The sequence below is a fragment of the Phlebotomus papatasi genome, chromosome 3 (assembly GCF_024763615.1).
Source record: "Phlebotomus papatasi isolate M1 chromosome 3, Ppap_2.1, whole genome shotgun sequence".
Classification (NCBI taxonomy): Eukaryota; Metazoa; Arthropoda; class Insecta; order Diptera; family Psychodidae; genus Phlebotomus; species Phlebotomus papatasi.
The window spans coordinates 82,624,204-82,646,613 of NC_077224.1; the positions used below are offsets into that span (position 1 = coordinate 82,624,204).

At 35.1% G+C, this 22,410-nt stretch overlaps 2 protein-coding genes across 8 annotated transcripts in view; both read left to right on the forward strand.

The window, feature by feature from the left end:
• Positions 1–21,139, forward strand: part of LOC129806067 (girdin-like) — a 36,817-nt gene extending 15,678 nt beyond the window's left edge. For 3 of the 4 annotated variants that reach the window (XM_055854385.1, XM_055854386.1, XM_055854388.1), the window contains 9 exons: positions 10,427–10,786; positions 12,881–13,075; positions 13,204–13,380; positions 13,448–13,623; positions 16,472–16,900; positions 16,971–17,096; positions 17,153–17,269; positions 20,813–20,903; positions 20,970–21,139. In XM_055854385.1, the coding sequence (XP_055710360.1) occupies positions 10,427–10,786; positions 12,881–13,075; positions 13,204–13,380; positions 13,448–13,623; positions 16,472–16,900; positions 16,971–17,096; positions 17,153–17,269; positions 20,813–20,903; positions 20,970–21,065 (1,767 nt within the window). In that variant the 3' untranslated portion in view covers positions 21,066–21,139. The remainder of the gene's footprint in view (positions 1–10,426; positions 10,787–12,880; positions 13,076–13,203; positions 13,381–13,447; positions 13,624–16,471; positions 16,901–16,970; positions 17,097–17,152; positions 17,270–20,812; positions 20,904–20,969) is intronic. The other variant, XM_055854387.1, reaches the window with a different exon arrangement.
• A 95-nt stretch (positions 21,140–21,234) lies between these two features.
• The window catches only part of LOC129806068 (protein spire), a 79,493-nt gene continuing 78,317 nt past the window's right edge, over positions 21,235–22,410 (forward strand). For all 4 annotated transcript variants that reach the window (XM_055854389.1, XM_055854391.1, XM_055854390.1 and 1 more), the window contains exon 1: positions 21,235–22,184. In XM_055854389.1, coding sequence (XP_055710364.1) covers positions 21,797–22,184 — 388 coding nt within the window. In that variant the 5' untranslated portion in view covers positions 21,235–21,796. The remainder of the gene's footprint in view (positions 22,185–22,410) is intronic.

A 22,410-nucleotide genomic window follows, 5' to 3' on the forward strand; every position in this document is an offset into this window, starting at 1 on the left:
AAATCTGTGAGTTCAGCATCGGGTTCGGGGAGTCAGCAGAGTGGAAGTAGCTCCCTTTGGGGCTGGTGGCGTACAGTGCATGATGTTTAGATAGGGATACGCTTTTTCTCACAGCGCCTTTATGTTTTTAATTTGTTGTTTAATTTATCATTACTGCTTCACTAATTGTTTATTGAAACATTCCATCCAATTGTGAGACGAAGAGTTCAAAAAAAAACTCTGACGTTCACGATAATTTTTGGATTAACTTCGAGGGATTGTTATGTAGAAAAAATCGTTATTGGGATCGTTTTTGCAAAAGATATTTATTTTCACCAGTTATTTTTGACGCGATTCCTATCAATTTATTAATTACGTAATACCACAGAGAGCTTCATACTAACCGTGTTCTTAAGAATATATATTTTTTAAGATGAAAAATAACGTTAATGGTCGAAATACGCTTATTAAAGTTGCCTGTAAATGGGCTGAGCACAATAATTGATATAAGGAACTTATTTTTCTGCCATTTACGCTGCCAATGTTTTACGAATTCATCAAAACCATCTAGGATTAACTTTGGATTAAAAAATAGTGGTGAAAAAAATCAGCCTCAACCGGGACTTGATCCCATGTAGTTTCTTTAGGAACTTTTAAGTTTAACGATAATGATTATGCCATAATAAATTGTGTTCAAGCACAATTTTTCTTCACTTTTTTAATCTTCTATCTTGTGAATGACAATTGATAATAATTCAGGCTAATAATAATAATTGATTATAATAATTGTACAATCATAATGCTAAGTAAAATTCTTACGTAGCATGTCACCGGTTCGATCCTCAGTAGTGTCAGATTTTTTTCACTTCATATCAAAGATTTTCATTCTATATTTACCCTAAATGTATGTCAAGCATCCTTAATTTGAATAAAAATTCATGAGATCTGGTAGAATGGGACATATGACTCAAGAGAAACTCCATTTGAAAAATTTTCCAAAATATGTATTTTAGCTGAAATTCTTTACAAATCTCAGCTTTTTGTGGTCCGCTGTGAAATGCGACCCCGTCAGATCACGGTCAAACTTTGTATAAATACGTTTTGACACTTCTAAATTACGAATATGATGTGTGCTAGAAACCAATTTTCATGGACGTCCTGTTCAGTCCGTCGTAAAAGCTTTTCTGGAGAGAGAACGAAATGAGATATCGACAAGCGGTTTTCGGCAAAGGTTAAATTTCGATGGGCGGCTAGAAGTAGGCGATATCAGATCCACCTCCCATACCCCCCCCTACCACCATTTTGGACCACCCTTAAATTTTATTTTCTCAATAACTCAACCCCTATGGCATCGATCGATCTCAAATTCTAGTTGTTACGAGTATGGGTAGAGGACCCCCCTAACAAATGCACCCTGGTGGACCGACTACCCCCTAGGGGGGGTGAAGAAACCCATCCGTGGCCTCCATGGAGTAAAAACATCGTGGCTTTCCTTAGTGATAATTTATTTCCTAATCAGTATCTCAACTCGGGAAAAAAAACCTTTGAATTTCAAATCCGGGACCCCTGTAGACGTAGTTAAGGGTTGATGTAGGCTCCGGGTGGTTGATGAAAAGTCTCCGAAAGATGAGTCGCAGGAGAAATCTTCCAACTCCTACGATTCTGGCCCCTTGCCAAGAGCATTCTTTTTCACTGGTCATTAGGGCATCTCCAGGGTTTTCAGGGCAGTAGGAGGTAATCCTTATATCTCATCTCTTGGTCGAAGTTTTTCTGTATCCCAAATCTCTAGAAGCCCTAAGATCAAGGCCACACCAAATGCTCATCAGCTCGATCCCGAACAACGAAGCAATGGAAAACTCGTCCTCCGGAACTATTTCTATTTCTCTCTATCTTCTCTACATACATTGCCTTCCTTGTCTTTCACACGTAGGTGTGTTGCCCTCCCGAAGTTTATGCTTAAGTGTAAAAATTGCACTCAAGCAAATATGCTGCAATTTCCCCCCCAAAACAGGTACATGGGGCTATGGGAGGTCCAAGGGTGCATTGTGGCGGGGAAAACCACAAAGGTGAACTTTGTTGGTAGAAAAAGGTACAGGGATCGATCAGCTGAGCGTTCTTTTAGGAGAGATTCCGGCGGGAGAAAGAGGCGTTGTCGATCAGCTGGTCAAAATCGAATGCAAGAGTCCAGTTCCAGAAGTGGATCAATGTCACGAGAGAAAAAGAGGGAAGTACAATGCTCCTGGTCCTCATTTCGTCTCCTCCATGTCAATGGTACGCCGGATCATTTAGTGGTCGTCACGATACATGATGTGGCCGTACCACCTCAAGCGCTTTTCTCTTGCTTTCTCCGCAAAGTGCTAAACTCCGAGACTGTCTCTGATGGCATCGTTCTTCCCTGAATTACTTCTTCTGCAACTGGCCCAACGTAGTGCAGTTCAAGTACTTTCTAGGGCGGTCTCTTCGTCACGACCTTTAAACAGCAATAACGGGGACTTTTGTGTAGCACAAAGAATTCTGTGGGCTTTTAATAAGCATGGAATACTTGAATTTTTTCCCCAATTCATTCACGGTCTCATACCGTACTTAGCCTTTATTTCCCCTTACCAGGGGTTTCTGTCGCGGAATTCGCCATCACGCACGCGATTCACTCACGCACTTTCTACAAATTAAACACTTTTTGGACTTTTAATTCTCGTGTCCAAAATGTGGCATCCGAGTGGAAATAACAAGATGGTTAGTTTGGGGTGAACTGGGTGAACTGGACTGAACGTTTATTGCATCCTTAGTTTATATACATTTGAGATCCTATTACGAGGACCGCTACTTTATAGTCCTGATGGACTTTGCCATGTTATTGTGGGTCTTCTCCAATGGATGGTACATTGGACCCTACTCCCTGGCAAGTGGCCTTCAAAGTTGAACCCTCTCACATTCACATACAGATTCGTATGAAAATTTTTCTGCATTCGTGACCGTTACACGATATATAATATGTCACAATTGAGGTGTGCCTTGTACACAGGACTCTGTGCCTTGTAAAGAGGGATAAATATTCTATATTTCCCTCTTAAAAAGTTTTTCGAAACTCGAAGTATAAGCTGAGTTTGGAAGTAATTTATGAGTTGGCTTCAAACAGTTCTATATTTAAAAAAAACCTTTTGCCAGGGAGTAGATTGGACCCTATTTGATCTTTGTCTCATACATTTAAATAACTCAAAATATACCCCACCTTTTTTCCATTTGGAAAGCGTTCCAGAATATGTACTTTATTGAGTATCGAATCAAATTTTCCTTATCAAAGAAGAGAGCATTCGTGATTAAATTTTTACAGTTGGCTACGCTAAGCAAAATTCTCGCAGAAAATGTCACAGGTTCGATTCTTGGTAGTGGCAGATTTTTTTTCACTTCATATCAGTAATTTTTTGAAATTATATTTATCCAAAAGATCGATATTTAATGTAAAAAACTATTGTGCTCTGCTCATAATGTTTTTTCTTGCAATATCATGTTACTTGCTGTGGAAATGAGAAAAGAAATTCTATATCGTATATTTTTTCTATATTTTTGTTATTTTTCCCGAATAAATTTATTTTTTTCTTTAAAGTCAGTTTTTGTATAATGACTTTTTGATGTGTGTAAAATATTTGTTTTAACCAAAAAGATATAAAATCGGAGTTATCAGGTGAGAGACTTCTTTAGTAAAATCGTTTAGGGATTTTTTTCTTTTAAATTTATTAAGTATTTTTATTATTAGGGTAATTTAGGAGATGGTGTCGATTTGTTAGGAGACCTGCTGAAGGATCTCTTCAGTGAGAATATCAAATTAGATCGTCAGATAGGCTATCTTCAGGATGAAAATCTTAAATATAGGATTGATATGCATGAGGCTTTGGTGGATTTTGCTGAATTGAAGGAGAAATTGCTGAGAGGGGTGAGTTTTACAATATTTTATTAATGTTTTTGTGTCGTCATGAGAGAATGTGAGAGGGAAAAGAGAGAGTCAAGTTCAACCTTCTTTGAAGGGTGAGAAATCTATTTTTGATTGACGGACAAAACTAAATGCAATCACACAAATTTCCATACAATGCCAAATCGCTCTATATATTGATTCACCCTTCGAATTAAAAGGCTATAAAGGAGAGAGCTTCCTCACTCAACACTCTCAACCATTATTGCAACAATTGACTGCAATTTTCACTACAACACCACAAAATTTTGCAGAAAATTTCTAACCCTAAAGCACAAAAGGAGCTTTGACGGGAAAGTTTACGAATTGAGGGGTTGATGTGAAGAAAAGTTCGTAAACGGTTTTATGAGTTAGTTTGTCGTAAGGACGGAGGGAGAGTAGTATTTTGTTGTTGATGGGAATGAATAAAGAGCTTTTGGTATTTTGGAAAATATTTTTGGCGCGTTGCTGTCGTGCTGAGGGGTTTGCTTTCTCTTTTTTTTATATTTTCCTGGGGGGAAAAATTTCGCGCGCGCCGAAAAGTGATGATCACTGCACCTTTGCATGAGTGTGTGTCGATGGCGTGCTGAATGATGCGATAAACACAGCAATAAATCTTATTTTTCGTGCCCAAACTCAATATTATTTATTATATGTTATTCAAGTATAAGGCAAGATTATCATACTAATTTTTTTCTCCCTTTCTTTTCAATCATACCCCATCGAAAATCAAGTTGGAAAAAAATCATTTGATGTTGGGATTTCACGTGAGAAAATCAAGGGGTTTTCTTGCACTTGCAACCCTAAATTATCCCCCTCCAAAAACTGAAATTAATCCTAAAAGCCTGAACCTTCTTGGGACAGAAAGTCCATTAAGAGAGATAATCGAATGCTCAACAATTTTTTAGAACATCATAAGTTCAAGTGATCACCGTTTGGGGCGTTAAAATCACTTAGAGATGAAGGAAAGTTAGAATGTCACCTTTTGTCAAATTAATTGAAATATCACATGGCTAGCCAGTTTCTGAAAGCATTCAAAATTCGATAGGACTATCACCTTTCACAAGGACGAAATAGAAAAATAGACTTAGACGGTAGAAAGGTTTAGGCCAAATAGGCTACTTTAGAAGCCGGTGGAGGGATGGGACGGCTTTCTACTACAAGATAACCCTTGGACAAACCGGGGTGGATTTCCAAAATTCTTCAAGCTCTGTCTCAATTTAACAACTGAATCGATTTCAAAAAGGATGGCAAAGGGTGATAGGGAGACGGGGGTATTATCGATCAGTTAAGGAAATGATCAACTTTAACAGACAAATCGATTTTCGATTAATCGATCTCGAATATTTCGAAAACTAGGCAATGCTTTTTCTTCAAATTTTAGTATGTTGTAGCTGAGGTCGAGACCTTTCCAACGGTGGGTCGCACTCCTCCCTCGATGTTCCCTGACCCGAGCTATAACCCAAAAATATCATGACCGGACTGCATTTTTGGTGTTTCTGAAGCGATTTTGACAAAATTTTTGTATAATTTATATCTGAGATCAAGATCCCAAGGAGCATTTATCGCCATAAATGAGTAGAGATGTCTGATATCTATACAAAAATGATGGCAAAGACTTTACAAATTTCTTCTATATAACCGCATAAAACAGGTCCGTATTCGGGTGAATGGGGAATTTTTATAGCCGAAATATAACAATTTTTTATTTTAGAGTTAATCAAGTCATCGTGTACGGTAAAATGTATTGTTTATGACTAAATAAAATATAATCAATAATCACTCTGTCATACCAATATTATAACTATCGACTAAAGAACTGTGATTTCTTGTCCATTTTTCTTTACGACTTGCTCAAATATTTTCCTCAAATGAATAAATATTTATCCTCAACGATTCAGTCACATTTTTTGTGCCTCGTGCACTTTTATCGCGTATGAAAGTTTAATGCAATTGTTTTCCGTTAGAGGCTAAAATATTAGTGAACAAAATTTAATTCCCGACTTGAAATTCTTAAGGGAAAGCTGAGAAATTAAATAAAACAAAATTGAATAAATTTATTGCTTTTTACATTACATCATTTAAAAAACTTATGGTTCTCAAATTTTTACTGCGTGTATTGATAGAATACAGCCCTTTAAACAATAGGGGAATGTTGGCATGGTTCGCACAGAGTGAACTTTCAAACAACGCAAATTTTCACTTTGTTTGCAAGGAGCTAATTCGTCTTTTCTTAGCCAAAAGATAGATCATTATTAAGCTCATGAAACGAGATCAGAAATGGACAGTTAGCTCTTTGCAAACAAAGAGAAAATTCGCATCGTTTGAAGGTTAACTCTGTGCGAACCATGCCTACATTCCCCTAATTTGGACAAATATCATTGCACTGCAATGTTTTGTGTATCATTTTTCCATTAATTTGAGTTTGGCGTCACCAATTTTCTGTATTTTCCACGCCATAATCTTCTTTTTGTTCTGATAAAATAAAATCAAGATGTTGTAACCCGAATAAGTAAGAAAAGCAGAAAATAAAACACATGTATATATTTTAGTGATTATATTTACAAAATGTCGTATATCATATTTACATTTTGTAGACTTCTTACGTCAATAATATCACTATACAGCAAAAATGTCAAAACACTGAAAGATTATGCTTTTGATAAACTTTTTCTGCATTCTGGGCACTCATTCTGCAATTTGATTTCATAACAAATGATCTGGAAGCTGTCCTAATGCTTGTACTTGCGGTACACTGCAATTAAAGGAAGAAAATATTAGCTCTCACAAACGAAGTGTTAATTCACTACTTTTTCATCATTTGCACTTACTTTGTAAAATTTAATGCCTTTTCTCTGTATACTCGATTTTTCTGCACACGCTGGTGCATTTCAGGACTCTAATTAATGTGAGACATCACTTTTTTCACAAATTTTCACTCGCAGATGAACTTTTGCTTAGTAAACAAAGTAGAATTTGACAATCTGGCAGCGCCATACAAAAAGAAGACAAGTTGTATATAACTTGTGTCTTTTATGGAACAAATGTAACTAAAATATATCAGAACATGATGTTCATACAATTTCACGACATTATGTGAACATAATGGCATGAATATGTAAGATAAATATACTTTAAAAATATTTGACATAGTTTTACACATTTTCACTCAAAAATAGATTATATTATGACTTGTTTATAGATCAAAAATGTTTGATCGTAATTTTAAGGGAAAATAACAATATTTTAACTGGAATTTATCAAACAAAATGTATTATATGTATTAATAGAAAATAACTGATATTTTCTATACAATTTTTAGTCAAGTTATTATACTGGCATTCAACGCACATAATTTTCATATAATTTACATCCATTGCGTTCATACATTATATTTTTAAGAAATAGCTCGATTAGGGTCGGAGGAACGTCTGTTCGACAGGGAACCCCTATTGACACTTTTGTCAAAATGTTGAAAATTATTTAATGTATTTAGTAAAATATAAGTAATATAATGTTTTTTTTCTGTAATATACCTCTTACTATAAACAGAGATGTTCAAATTTCATATCCCAAATGGTACAAAGTAGGTTGTCAATAGGTGCTGACACGAGTTCTTCAAGTGTCAATAGACATTCCTTTCACCCTACGTTGAAAATATGTTGGTTACATTTGAGACATACATTATTTGGATATCAAATGCCCCTTCTCTAATATTTATTGACCGATTTCAATTAATCTTTTTTCTTTTGTTGGTCTTCCCCACTCAGACTATTTAAAATAGAAAATGACCAGTGATAAGCCCAGATAAGCTTATGGTAGCTGAGATTCTTTACAGGTGATCTCGAAATGCGTGCAACTCGGGGTGCTTGCAACTCGGATGCGTGAAATTTCGATTGTGAGTTGAATTTTGTGGGTAAAGAATCGCGTCGAGCTAATTTTATTCGTTTCGACCGACAAAAACAGTGTACTCGACGCGATTCTTTATCCCCAAAATTCAATTTACAATCGAATTTTCACGCATTCCGAGTTGCAAGCACCCCGAGTTGCACGCATTTCGAGGTCATCTGTAAAGAATCTTAGCTACCATAGACTTATCACTGGTTTTTTATTTGACATCGTGAAACATAAAATAATTAAACAATCATATAATAATTAATGTTCATGTAGAAAAATTACTTCTTTTATCCATCAATTGGAAGAGAAGTCGATATTACAAGCATCGCTTGATCGATATTAGGAGCGTTTTGGTCAGGGGGTGACATTAGCTTAGCTCTGAAAAATGCGTCCAGTTTTAGTGTGTTTTTTTCCCTGTTTTCGTACACATTTCACGAGATATCTCCAAAAATATGTAGGTTACCAATTTAGGGTTTTCGGTTGCCTCTTCGTTATTAAATTGGCTTTTATTTTGTATTAGTATTCTTTGCTAATTAATTCTACAATGACAGAAAACAGCTAATAATCTCAAAATTTTTTTCGGCTTGCTAGAAACATATGGGAAACAGGAAATGTCATGCCCCTGGTTTTGGTAATACCAGCGTACCCTACATTCGCAGCATTTACCGTTTACCAGTCCTTAATCGATTTGAACCGGTCCACAAATCACTCAAAAGCTACTCCAAAATAGCTTAAAAGTTAAAGAATTTATTTTCGAAAAGAAACTGCTTATTGTTTCAGAATTGTTTCTCAGCCGTTTTGAACCGGTTTAATTTTAACAGAAATTTCAAGATCTTTTCACTAAGATCTTTTTTCACTCGGTCTAGTAGAAATTGTGTAAGTGTTACTCACATGAATTATAGACTTATGATGAAAAATCGTGTTTCTGTGGTAAATGACATGTAAAATCGTGATAGTATGAATATTAATATCCTAAAGTATCTTAATGAAAATATATGGAGTTATATATGCGTGAAATTACCCAACCTTCCCCTAATTACCTCAATAAAGGCAAGTTCTAAATATTAGGCAAAATCGATTGATCGTTGAAAAGAAAGTGTCTTCATTAGCTGAGACATGAGTTTGTCATCGCCATGGGAAATTGCGCGGAAGAAGACTCAAGAAAATGATTAATTATTATGTTAGCCTCCCATAAAGGCCTCAAAGTGCTCAAAATGTTTTTGGGTTTGTGTAAAATAGTCTTCCAAAATTGGAACTTTGTTTGCCACACGGAGGGAATGACACAGAAAGAGACTTTTGTGAAGAAATTGTGGAATATATTCTAAAAGGTGGATTTATTGCAAAATCAATATGTCTTTTTCCAGTGTGTGTCAGGAAGAATGTGAGAGGGTGAAAGGAGGAGGAGGGAGAGACGATCCAAAAACGCAAATGTGTGAAAATTCTTCCCTTATGGTATATCCTTTTTATTAATAACAATCACGCGGGGAGTCTTCCAATTGGTGCTTTGAAGAGAGAAATAAAATATTTTTTCTGGGTCAAATAATTGGGATGTTCCTGGAGGGGATTGGGAAGATAGTGTTCTTAAAAAGGACGAAAAAGTTTTGTGAATAATGTGTTTCACTTTCTCTCGAGAGGATTATTGACAAAATGATCCTGGTCGTACTGAAAGGTATGTCGTGTGGTACATAAATATACAACATTTTACTACATAAGAGGGTAACAATACGTGCAGACTTATTATTTGTAAATGGTATAACACATTTCAATCTCAAATTTCAGGTGCATGTGTCGAATCCTTCGATTTCTATTTCAGTTGAGCAGACGATTGCTTCCAATTTGGTCATATATATATTCGCTCTTGGGGCTTTTCTTCTAACTTTCGTGCTTTTTCTCAAGACACTTTTTTTTCCTTTTTATTCTTCTCCTTCGCGAAGGGGGAAAAGACCTCACCTAAGAAAGTGTTTTTCTGCCGTTCCGATTTATATTATATTTCAGAAGTGGGATGGGGCTCCTAAGCGACTGGAAAGATTTAGTGTGAACAAAAGGATTAATTGTGACTATCAGCAGTTTTTCATTTCTCTCTCTGTTCCGAAAATTGGTTTAAGAAACTTTTGCTAAACTAATTTTTGAGAAAATTGTCTCAATTATCATTTGCTAATTTTCCATTTGAATAAAATAAAAAGTTTTTTTTCACCTGGAAAATTTGTGTCTTTTGCCTTGGAAGTTTCTTGTGTGCAGTGAAATGTTTATAGAGATCAATTAAACTATAATTTTCAATTGAATTTCCCGTACCACCGCGTCTGAATATTTGCAAAAACAAAAATGAACTGAAGAGTTGTGACACTAACAAGTGCAGGAAAAATGATGAAAAGTCATGAAAATGGGGAGAAAATGTGCATTGTGGGTGGAAATCGAATAAATTGAGTGAAAAATGGAGACATATTCCCATGCTATTTAGTTGGAATTTCCTCTGCAGAGGCGCACATAAAGGCTAATAAATTGCTCAATTCCACACAAATAATTTGTGAAAATAATATTTTATAACGGAATAAAAAGCAGTGAAAATGGGCTTTTAATCCGCATTTTTTCCCCATCATTTTGCAGTCATCGAAAGTCAGTGGAAGTTCAAGCTCGGGAATTATTTCGCACAATGGTGCTTCTGAGGGTGGTTTAGGGGTCAAAGTGTTGTCTGGGAGTGAGATGGAGCAGGAGGGGGATTCGAGGATGCATCAGCAGAATCAGCAATATTCACAGATCATCGATGATCTGTCCAATGAATTGGCATCGCTCTCGGAGCAACTTCTGCAGCAACCGCAGCAGAAGGAGCTCATTGAGGAGTCACTGCAGCTGAAGACTCTCATGGAAGATCTGGAGATACAAAATGACAATCTTCAGCAGACCATTGAGACCTACATCGAGCAACTATCCACGGCTGAGACGAAAATTCAAAGTCTTGAATTCGAGGTGAGTGTTTTTCTTCCGAAAATTTTCAGCAATGTATCAAAGTAAGGAGGTACAAGTTCTTTAGAATTTTCAAAGGAATCATCAACAATCTTCCACAAATTGTTGAAAGTTAAAGTGAAAAACATGTGAAACTATTGAGAACAAAGAAAAACAATCATGTCAGAAGTGGGATTCGAACCCGAGACCTTACAATGAAAACCCTGTACTGAACTGAAATTTGATGTCAAATGAAGTCTTATTGAGATTTCTGACTTGACTCTCTCAGTTGTGAGTACAAGTTCCGCTCGGTACGAGTAACTAAATGTCCGAATGAGATATTTTTTAGGCAGATAGATCCCCAGCTTGACTCATGGTTATGAATTAGACTCCCGCCCGGTGCAAAGATCTGAATATCTAGAAAAAAGTGGCCATACTTTTTACGATTACGATCTCAAGTCTCGTAGCATTTTAAAATATGCACGCGATTAGAGTTTCCAATACGGGATCCTGAGGTCCTGAAATCCCGGGATTTCGATCCTTTTAAGATTAAGATTAATCCTGGGATCGACGCATTGATAAAATGGGAATTTGAAATCTCGAAAGATGATCAGTAAAAAACAAAAAGTGGTCAGTAAAAAATAAAAAGTGGTCAGTAAAAAATTTAAAATGAGCAGTAAAAATATTGAATTTGGTCAGCAAAAAATTAAAAATGATCAGTAAAAATATTTAAAAAAGCAGCAAAAAATAAAAAATGGTCAGTAAAAAACAAAAAGTGGTCAGCATAAAATTAAAAAGTGATCAGTGAAAAATAAAATATGGTCAGTCAAAAATTAAAAATGAGCAGTAAAAAATTAAATTTGATCAGTAGAAAATCAAAAGCGGTCAGCAAAAAATAAAAATTGATCAATGAAAAATAAAATATGGTCAGTAAAAAATTAAAATTGAGCAGTAAAAAATAAAATTTGATCAGTAGAAAATAAAATGTTATCAATAGAAAATAAAAAGTGGTCAGTAAAAAATTAAAAATGATCAGTAATCGTAAATCGTAATCAGTAATCGGGAAATTTTTAGTCTTGTCCTTTGGGACAAGGGTGTTTTGGGATGTTAAAAGTATCGCCTATCAGGACGAAAGGAAATTTTCTGTTTTTGGGAGATTTTTAGTTTCGGCCTTCAGGGCAAAGGGAAATTTTCTGTTTTGCGAAATTTTTAGTTTCGTCATTTTGGGCAAAGGAAAATTTTCTGTGTTTTGGGAACTTATCAGTATCGTCTGTCGGGGCAAAGGGAAATTTTCTGTGTTTTAGGAAATTATCAATATCGTTTGTCGGGGCAAAAGGAAATTTTCTGTTTTTTGGAGGTTTTTAGTTTCGTACTTTGGGGCTACGAAAAATTTTCTGTGCTTTGGGAAATTTTTAGTTTCGTCCTTTGGGGCAAATGGAAATTTTTTGAGAAAAAGGAAATTTTTGGAAAGGTATAAAATATACTTGTGCAAAATGTGTTACAGACAGAATTTATGAAAATTGTGAAAAATGTATGAAATACAAGATTTCCAAAGACAAAGTTTTTAAAAACAAAAGTTACCGAAGACAAAGATTCCAAAGAAAAAACTGGGAAAAACAAAAGTGTAAAAAACAAAATGGAAAAAACGAAGATTCCCGATCCCGAAGGAAATGCACCTCTATAAGCTAATTTAGGATTATCACTGGCTTAATTCTTCGCTGACCAATTTATATTTTTTACTGACATTAGTGGTCATTAATGCAAATCTTTTTTATTACGTTATTATTTGTTGTTGATCCTGTAATGAGGACAAGACCGATTTTTCTGTCTTTTAGCACGGTTTTGGTTATAACTCGATATTTACTTAACCGATTTTATTCGTATCAAAGACAATTTTAAAGGTGTTGAAGTGGGCGACAATTTTCTAAAAGTGTTGAAGTTTGTAAAACCATCACCAGGGGCGTTGTAGTCGAGTATATAGGAACTATGAATTTCTTTATTTTGAGATATCTTAAGAATCAATATAGATTTTTAAATTTTCTTTTTTGCGTCTTCTTAAAGTTTTTATACACTTCCGTTTCACTTGATATATCTGTTCAATTGTCCTTTAATCCTAAGAAATCCAACCTTGAGGGTGAGGTGAAGAATGCTCGGTTGGAGTTGGAGAGAAAAGATGCCAAAATTGAGGAGTTGATGAGGGAAAATAAAAGCGCCCAGTCACAATTGGAGATTCATCGACGCTTCTGCACGTGCAGAACCTCAACGTTGGTCGTTGACAATGGCAATGGAATCCGCCGAGCAAGTGTGAATATGGTAAATACGCCAGAGTTGTACAGAAAAAAAAACAATAAAAGCTTGACGCTAAATCAATGCAGAGTTAAAATAAACACAAAACTCTCTCTTTCTCTCTCTCAATGATTTTTGGCGGGGTTTTGATCAAGGACAAAGACACGCAATGTATTGAGGAGTTGCAGAAGTTATTGAACCAGAAATCAAGTGAAGCCTCGAAAGCCACCGTTGCATTGCGATGGAAGAGCCTGGAATGGGGCAGAATGCAACAAATTGCAGCTGAGGAAAAGATCAAATTGACGCAGCAGATGAAGGATTTGATAAAAAATGTATCTCAAACTTAGAGATTTTCCCTTAAAAATTGAGATTTAAAAGGATTCCCTTTTGGGTTTTTAGGTGGGAGACCTGAAACAGAAGATAGCATCCTTGGAGGCGAATTTGGAGAAGAAGGAGCAGGATCTTCAGAGAACAACTCAAAAACTCCAAATTGCTACGCAAAGGGAGGCTGAGCTGGTGGCGGATATATCAGTGAAAAATGATCAAATAACTTTCTTCGAGAAGGGAGAAGCCAAGTAAGAAACTTTTCACACTCCTTTAGCCATTTTTATCCTACATGAAGCATATGCAGCATGTAGATTTTGTAGCATGCAGCATATGCACATTTCGCGCTCTGTTCAAGGGGTGGCTCATTGAGATTTTTCACTGACGGAGAATTTTTTGCATGAAATATCTCCTAGATTTTACGAAAGATTTATCTAAGTTCTCTGACGGTTTTCTGGTTTCGAGCCTTTAACCTTGTTTTAAGGGGTAACTCATATCGAGAAACCCTTCTTAATTGTTTCAGAAATGCTTCGCAAACTTGTAAAACCTGATTTTTCCATAGCAAAATAACCCTAGAAACTCATGTTTTGCATCGTGAAGCCCTGAGAAATCCAGTTTTTGCGTCGCGAAGCACAGAAACCCAGGAATTGCACCGCGGAATCTGAGAAACTTAATTTTTGCATAGCGAAACCCGAGAAACTTAATTGTTGGATCGTGAAATCCGAGAAACGCGTAAGGATTGCATAGTAAAACTCGAGAAATCAAGTTTTTGTATCGCAAAATCCTAAAAGTTTAATTTTTGCATCGCATAATCCCAGAAACCTAATCTTTGCATCGTGAAATCTGAAAAAATCCAAGAATTGCATCAGGAAACCCGAAGAATCCATTTTTTATATCGCGAAACCCGAAAAACCGAAGAATTACATCGCGAAACCGGAGAAATCTAGTTTCTGCATCAAGGAGCACGAGAAAATCCACTTTTGCATCACAAAACCCAGTTTTTTTTAAATTGCGAAACACCTGAAACCCAGTTTTTGCATTGCGAAGCAGTAGAAACCCAAGAATAGCTTGCGAAACCTGAGAAACCTTAATGTTTTTGCATTATAAAACACGAGAAAATCTACTTTTTGCATCACGAAACCCCCTAAACCCAGTTTTTTTCACCGTAAAGCCCGAGAAAATCAATTTTTTGCATCGAGAAACCCCAGAAAAACAGTTTTGCATCGCGAAATCCGAGAAATCCAATTTTATGAATTGCGCGAAGCATGAGAAAATCTACTTTTTGCATTTCGAAACCCGAGAAACTCAATTTTTTCATCGTGAAACACGAGAAACCCTGTTTTTGCATCATGCAAAACACGAAGTAATCCAGTTTTGCGCCGCGATACCCGAGAAATCCAGTTTTTGACTCACGAAATCCGAAAAACCAGAAAGCTTTGTAACTAAAAATGAGTATGAGCTACCCTTTGGCTCGGTTACTTTTATTTAGAGAATATTTGTGGGTTATGTTCGGCATAACCTCATATTGAGCTAGATAAATGAGAGAGCTATCCGTTTAGTATAATTATTTTATTTATTTCGGAAAAAAGTTATTCCAAAACTTGAGGTTATATATTAAATGTAAAGTTATCCGAGGCTAACTTAACCTTACAAATGTAAAAAAGATTTTTTTTGTCAAATCAATATGATTTTTGGTCTTCATTGTCTTACTTTGCCAATAAATTAATTCAAATAATAAATTAATTTAGGTTATCTTAGATCTAACCTTAAAATTTCAATACATTTTAAATTGATTTTTTGTCGATAATTCAGCCTTTATGATGTTTATGAAAACTGTCGTAACAGTAGAAGCCAATAAAAGAAAAACTAACCTAAAAATTATTGAATTTTATTCTAACCTAAGATGTTGAAATTTGAAAATATTTCTACCAGCGTTTGTGAATTTCTGAAAAACGTGTTTGAAACATTTGAATTCCATAACCTCATATTTTTCATTTTACTGAAATCTAAAATACTTTTTGAGGTTACGATCCGATACAGTTTTAAATGTATAAAGGAGTTTCAACTCGTTCTAAAATTTCTCACATAGGAAAAGTTAGAATTCCAGTTTTTTGTTGTGTCAAAATTATCGCTGAAATATATTTTAGGTTAGACCCGATATAACCACAATGTCAATAAAAATCCTTTCCTAAAGGATTTCATCCTCGAAGATCAAAAATAAATAAAAGTCATGGAAAACTTAGAGGATCTATATCACTTCTAGTTCTTGAGATAATCTGCTTTAAATGAAATCATGTAAAGTTTATGATGTTTATCTCTCCTCTTAATTCTAGACTGTTTTATTTGTTCTTAAAATGCCTGAGATCGGAAAGGTTAGAACTTTAAATTCTTCTAGCATCAATATCGTTCTTCGTATATATTTTAGGTTAGACACATTATAACCTCAATATCATAAAATTTTTTTGCTAAAGGATTTTATATTTAGAGATAGGAAAAAAATAAAAGTCAAGCAGAGCTAAGGAGATCTATCTTTTCTAGTTTCCGAGATAATCAGCTTTAAAGTTTCGCGGACAATTTGAGGTTAAATCGTTTTTTTCCCAGAGGAATCATGCAAGGTTTAAAGAGGCTTCGTCTCTTTTAGTTTCTTTTTGGATAAACAAATTATTCAAAGTTTAGGTGTTTTGTAAAAGCTTCTAACCTGAAATTTTTTTTGAGGTTATGATTGAATGGAGCTTGAAATGCAATAAGACGTTTAAAACCTCTCTCTAGAAGTGAATTAAAGTGTTCCAGTTTTCTGTAAAATTCCTGAAAATTCTGAAAATGTTAATTTCTTCTTGAATTAAAATAAATTGAGCAAATATATTTTAGGTTAGACACAATATAACCTCAATTTTTATGAAACTCTTCACCAAAATAAGAGAATTAAGTCCTTTTATGTGAAAAGGACATCTAGGAAATATGCTGAAAAATCTTTTAAAAGTCAGATAGGAGAATTTAGAAAAATTGGGTTTTTAAGGTTAGGTTCGACATAACCTAATATTCCATTGAGATTTTCCGTTAAAAGCTTGACACAGACATTCCTTGATCATTTTCAATCAGATACCGAGAGGCTATTGAGGAATTGTCTGAAGAATTGTCAGCCATTCGGACATCTCGTGTGAGGAGAGAGAGTATCAAGATTCAAGAGCTTAATGCTGCCAATACCTCACTCAGAGGAGATACGGCAGAGCTGGAGAAACAAAATTCAGCTCTGCAAAGAGAGAATGCAAATCTCAAGAGCGAAATGTCCAGCCTGAGGGACGAAGTGGCTTCCCTGGAGGGCAGAAGTAAAGCCCTGACGGATCTCTTGAAGGGCAATCAGGGAGAAATGGATTTGTTGAAGCAAGAGATAAATCGATTGATTAATCTGGAAACCGAAATAACAGGCATCAGGCAGGACAAGGCGATCTTTGAGAAGCACAACCAAGATCTTGTCAATCGCTATCAGACTCTTCAGAAGGATTACGAAGAGCTTCAGAATGAGTACAAGTGGGTAACTTTGGGTGACTAAATTTTGGCACTTGACAAAGATAAAAGTGGTAACATTTTTAATCTCTAGATTGCTGTTGGAGATTAAGGCCCAGACGGAGATAATTCTGGAGAATATGAAGATGTGGGAGAATGAGCATGAGGAACGAGAGAAGATAATTCAGAAGAAAATTTCCAAACAATCTGAGCATATAAAGTGAGAAGAGTTTTTTTTTGTTGAAAATTGTTTTTGCAGGTTTAATTTTTTTTCAGTACTCTCCTGGACGATAGGAAAATGCTGATCATGAAGATTAATACTATGCACCAGGATATTGTGGTCCTGAATAGCGAGCGCCAGAAATATGAAGATAAATTCAAGGAAGTGCTGAAGTAAGTAATTTGTTTTAATCTTAACGAAATTTGTTCTATTTTTTAGAGAATTTTTGTAGGTTATGTTTAGCATAACCTCACAAAATTACTTTCAATATTTTATTTAATTTTTTTTTATTAGAGAAAAACTGCTATTTTTTAAGTTCAAATGAAGAGAAATTCGAAAAATGAATGTTGAAAGAATTTTTAAAGGTTATATTCATTCTAACCTCACATTGGCCTTTACCGTTGTGCGAAAATCCTCTACTCAATGCGGAACTTCCTGCATCACTTATCATTCCCTACTTTTGCAAATATATTGGAAGAACTTTTAATGTTGGATCCAGTTAACGGTTTGAAGGTTATATTGAACATAACCTCATTTTGAAAAATTGAAGCGAAATGAAAAGTCGTCGGTGAAGTTTTCGCGGTTTATTGAGCAGCACTGAACCAAATTACAATGGGTCGCGAACATTTTATAATGTCGCGATATTTCTTGTATAAAAATAACAATAAATTTAATATAAATAATGGGAAGAGGAAGAGTAAAGGTGTCAAAGCAGGAAAATGCATTCTAAAATGCATTGGAACTTTTCCTGTTTTGCAACAAAATATTTTTTTTTTAGAAAAATTAACATTCAATGTGGTTTGCAATGGATCTCTATGTCTAGAATCTTGTTAAAGAAAAAGATATAGTAAAAGGTTCATTTTAAAATGTGAGGTTATATTAGTCCTCAACCTCAAATAAATTAAAAAATATTCCGGATATCACAATCTACTGCAAAGCTATTCAAATTGAGATATAAGTGACTGAGAACATAAGTAACTATTTTTTTTTATATCTAAAAATTCTTAAAATTTATTGTATATTCGCGATTGGATAAATCTTCTTATTTGAGGTTACTTTAAAATGTCGGGTCATGTTTTCACTTGGGGCCTCTGAATCTGAGGTTTTATTGATAAGTCAAAGCGATTGATTCTGTTTCTTTTTGGGACAATTAATAAAGTTAAGAAATTCTAACTACATGCATCTTGACTTTGACAGATCTTTAACCTAAAAAAATCAGTCAGGACGGTCAGGATCAAGACATTATTTTGAGATGGGATATATTACTGATAAAAATTGCATCTGACTCAAGAACTGAGTCAAATTGTATCACAATATGAATCGTTCTTTTATTCACAAGTAAATAAATTTTGAATTTTTGAGATTATGTTAGGTATAAACATTTAAAATTCTAACTAAACATATTTTGCATTATTTCGAATTGGAAGAAATTTCTAATTGGCTTTTAAAAGGAATGACTAATTTGTACTTCACCTTCGTAAAGACGGATCTGTAAATTTTAAACAAATTAGATACTAACCTCAAAAAATTGCTCCTGAACGATAAGTTTTTTTGGTTAAAACCCATATTGAAGTTTGAAAAGTCATATAGCAATTTTTACTGCTTGAACTCCACAGAGAAAGCAAATCTCTCGATTTTGAGATATTTTTCGACTACTTTACCACCAAACACTGAAACCGTCTCTATTGGATTTTCAAGGTTTGAGGTTAAACGTTTTATATTTTTTCTCTTTCTGAGCAAAAAATTTTTGGATTTGAAGGAGTTTTACTCTATAATTCTCAATAATTTGGATGTACAGCATAGTCTCTCAAATCCAAATTATGCATTGGTTGATAAAAAATGTTTATTTTTTGAGGTTATGTTAAAATATTCTTGTTGAGAATTAGTGAGAACCATAACTGCGTCCTGGGTATTTACACACTTTATATCTATGAATTCATATAGATGTCATCCTCCAAAGTCTAATAACTAATTAATTAAATAATTACTGCCCTAGTCTTCCCTGTCACAATAAAAATTTGTGAGTAAATACAGTCATTTGATTTATTAAAGTATACTTTAATCCAGTTTAATCTCTTGTAAATTCTGTTATTTAAGTTACAGTACAGTTCCTCAAATTTGAACGACGTTTGAGTTCAAAATGTAGTATTTGAGGTTATGTGAAGAAAGTTTTGCGTGGAGTCTGAATTAGAACCATTTTTCTCTGGTGTTTCCCAATATTATCTCATTATATTAACTTCTGCAACAAATTCCTTTTATTTTACAAAAAATTACATTGATATACAGTGCCCGCTCTCTAATTTGGATCGGCGTAATTCGGACGGTCCGGACGAATTCTCGCCGGTTACATATAAAATAATTTTGAGGTTATGTATGCATGTCTGTCATGTCTGTTCACCCTGTTCACCAATGAAAACGAATTATCTTGTGAAGTTTTTCTTTAATAAATGAACTATAATAGCACAGACTTCACTAATTAGGGTAAATGTCCTAATTCAAAACCATTTCCAGACGCTTTAACTTTGACAGAAGATTCAACACATTAAGTTCAATTTTTTTCTGAAGAGAATTACATAAATTTGCTCCTTGACTCTTCTAGAATGTTACTGTTTAGTGAAAATTCTTTAAAAATAATTTGAAAACTTCTTAAATACAAGAAAAATACACAAGTGCAAAATGCTTCTATTGGAAACAAAATTAATCTAAATGAAGACAAGGGAATTTTTCTAATTGGAGACAAACAGTGTAAGTGAAACCGCGACGAAAGGCTTCCAAAACCTTGTTGAGTTGCTTTTGAGGGTAGGATTTGTTCTTATTTCTCGTGTTTTCTCCTTTCCCATCTAAAACAATAAGAAAATCTCTCCAAAAAATCGTATTTCCGGGGTTTCCTATTGAAACATTTGCAGACACTTCAGAAAAAACCCTTTTTGTTCACGAAATAGGTAATTATTTCATTTGATAACTTCACGTACCATTAACAATAAAGATTAGCACACAATTTAACTAAAATTAGCCAGAAATATGACATAAATGTTAAACAAGACGAATAAACAACAGTCACCTCATTGTGTTTTTCATTGGAAAACATGGTCGATCTATGAAAAATTCAATGTCGTAAAGGTACACTTTTAATTTTTCTGAGAAATTAACAAATTAAAATTTGTGACTAAGAATGTATTTTCGCTTTATTTGGAGCAAAATTAACTAAATAATGAAACTGTGGTATAGAAAATACCTAAATATAATAATTTACTACTGTATTTATCATGAAAACAATGACGTTTCCATTTGGAGTAGCGAAAAATTTCCATTTGGAGCAGGTTTTGAATTAGCTTAATTTACCCTATGTCTTTTTAATCTTCTTTAAAACTTTTATACTAATTCTACAAAAAAATCTTCTATTATATTTTCGAGACGTTGAACAAATTCAAAAAATCCATCCGGATTACGAAGCGGATATCTGTCATATTGTCGCCCAATCATCCAGATTACAAAGCGGGCACTGTACTCTCTAAAGTTATTTTTCTTAATTTTTCTTAATTTTAATGTCATCTATACCTCCCAAATGTTAAAATTTGACGAATTGTACTGTATCTTTCGAATTTGGAAGACTCCTCTACCTTGTTGTGATTTTTTTTAGGTTAAGATCAACTTAACCTCACTTTTTACAAAAAACCTTCTGGGGCATTTAAGGAATGTGATTTTATGTATTTCAGCGGTCCCTCGTTCTACTTGGCCAATTCGCAGGACAACTTTTCACTTCCCACAAAGATGATAAGGTACAATAGCGATCCTCAGCTCAATAATGTAAGTTTTAAAGCTGTTTTTCGATTTCCTAGAAGTTACTGAAAAGCTTTTCTATTTGCCGTTTAGTCTGAAAGCATTTGGAGGAGAGTGAGAAATACAACAAAACGATTGTCCAGGACAAGGCGTCTGTGGGAGGAACACATGAAAGAGGCATTTCATTGACGGCAAAAGATAGCAAAAAAAAATTATTAATGTATTTGATTGAGAAAAGATAAAATTACTGCGGAAACCGTTAATGATTTGTTTGAAATATTTTCCGTGGTCTTCGTCCCGCTTTTAGCGCCATCAGTGTTGAATGGTGGGAAGCATGGAGAGTGGTCGTGAAACGGAGTTTCGTCCATCGTCAGTTGATGTTGAACTTTGGAAGAGTACGCAGGTCTTGCCGAGTGTTTGTCTATTAAGTTTTTTTCCTTGCTCTGCTTCTGTGTTCTCCTTTCCCTTTTTATATTATTCGTTCTTTTTTTCTGGGTGTCCAAGAGTGCATTGAAATTGTGGTGTAAAGTGTTTTTTTTTTTGGGGGAGACCAAAAAATGGGATTAAAGTGAGTGCAAAAGAGAAAAAGTCAAGTGCAACGAGCTTCCTGCTCCCCCAACCTTGTGGAATCTCCGTTTGGGGTCACCTGCACAAAATGCGCAAGTGCATCAAGTGTCAGAAGTACGCATCATTTGCCAAATCAAGCTATTCCTGAGGCAGCACTTCCTGACCTGCATTTCCCACGGATTTACTTGTGATTAATACTTTGTGTAGCCATGTGACTCAAGTGGCTGGAGAGGTGCTCGTTTTGTGGCCAGGAAAGTGTGTGTATTCTGTTGACAACAGTACTGTGATAGTTTCTGACAATAGACACCGCTGATCATCTCGGGAATAATTTTTTTGTTTGTTTTTGTGGAGAGATGAGCAAAGTGAAGAGTGCAAGTGCCGAGATGGCATCAAAGAGCGAAAACAGTAAAAATCCCAGTTCCAAGAATTTGGAGGATACTCCAACTCCCGGGCCCAGTCACAGTCACCGATCCAGTGACGATGTGACAGCCTCCCAATCCCCACATCCTCTCTACTCCTGCTCAGATCCCGATGGCTGTGTCAGCCTTCAGGACATCCTCAAATCCTTCAATGCTTCCATTTCCGAGGAGCAGGCCTGGGCTCTCATCTATCGTTTTGTCTCTGCGTACAGAGCTTCTGTGCGAGAACCGGAAGAGAGCGGGGACTTCAAGGTACCAGTGTCGCCCAGAAATTACAAGCTCCATCGTGACGGAATGGTTCACGTGCAATTCAGCGGTGAAGGTATGTTTAATATGCAGCACTCTAAAGAAAAAACACGCAAACCCTGCAGTTTTATCGATTTGGTATCCTTCCAAGCTTCTTCTTGGTGGATTCCTATTAGAAAAAAATATTACTGCGGATCTTTCCATTCAAATTGGCCTGAAAATGGCAATTGGGGAACTTAAATAATGATTATCTCATTTACTGACCTCACTGACCCTTTAAGCCTAATTCAGACCTAAGGATT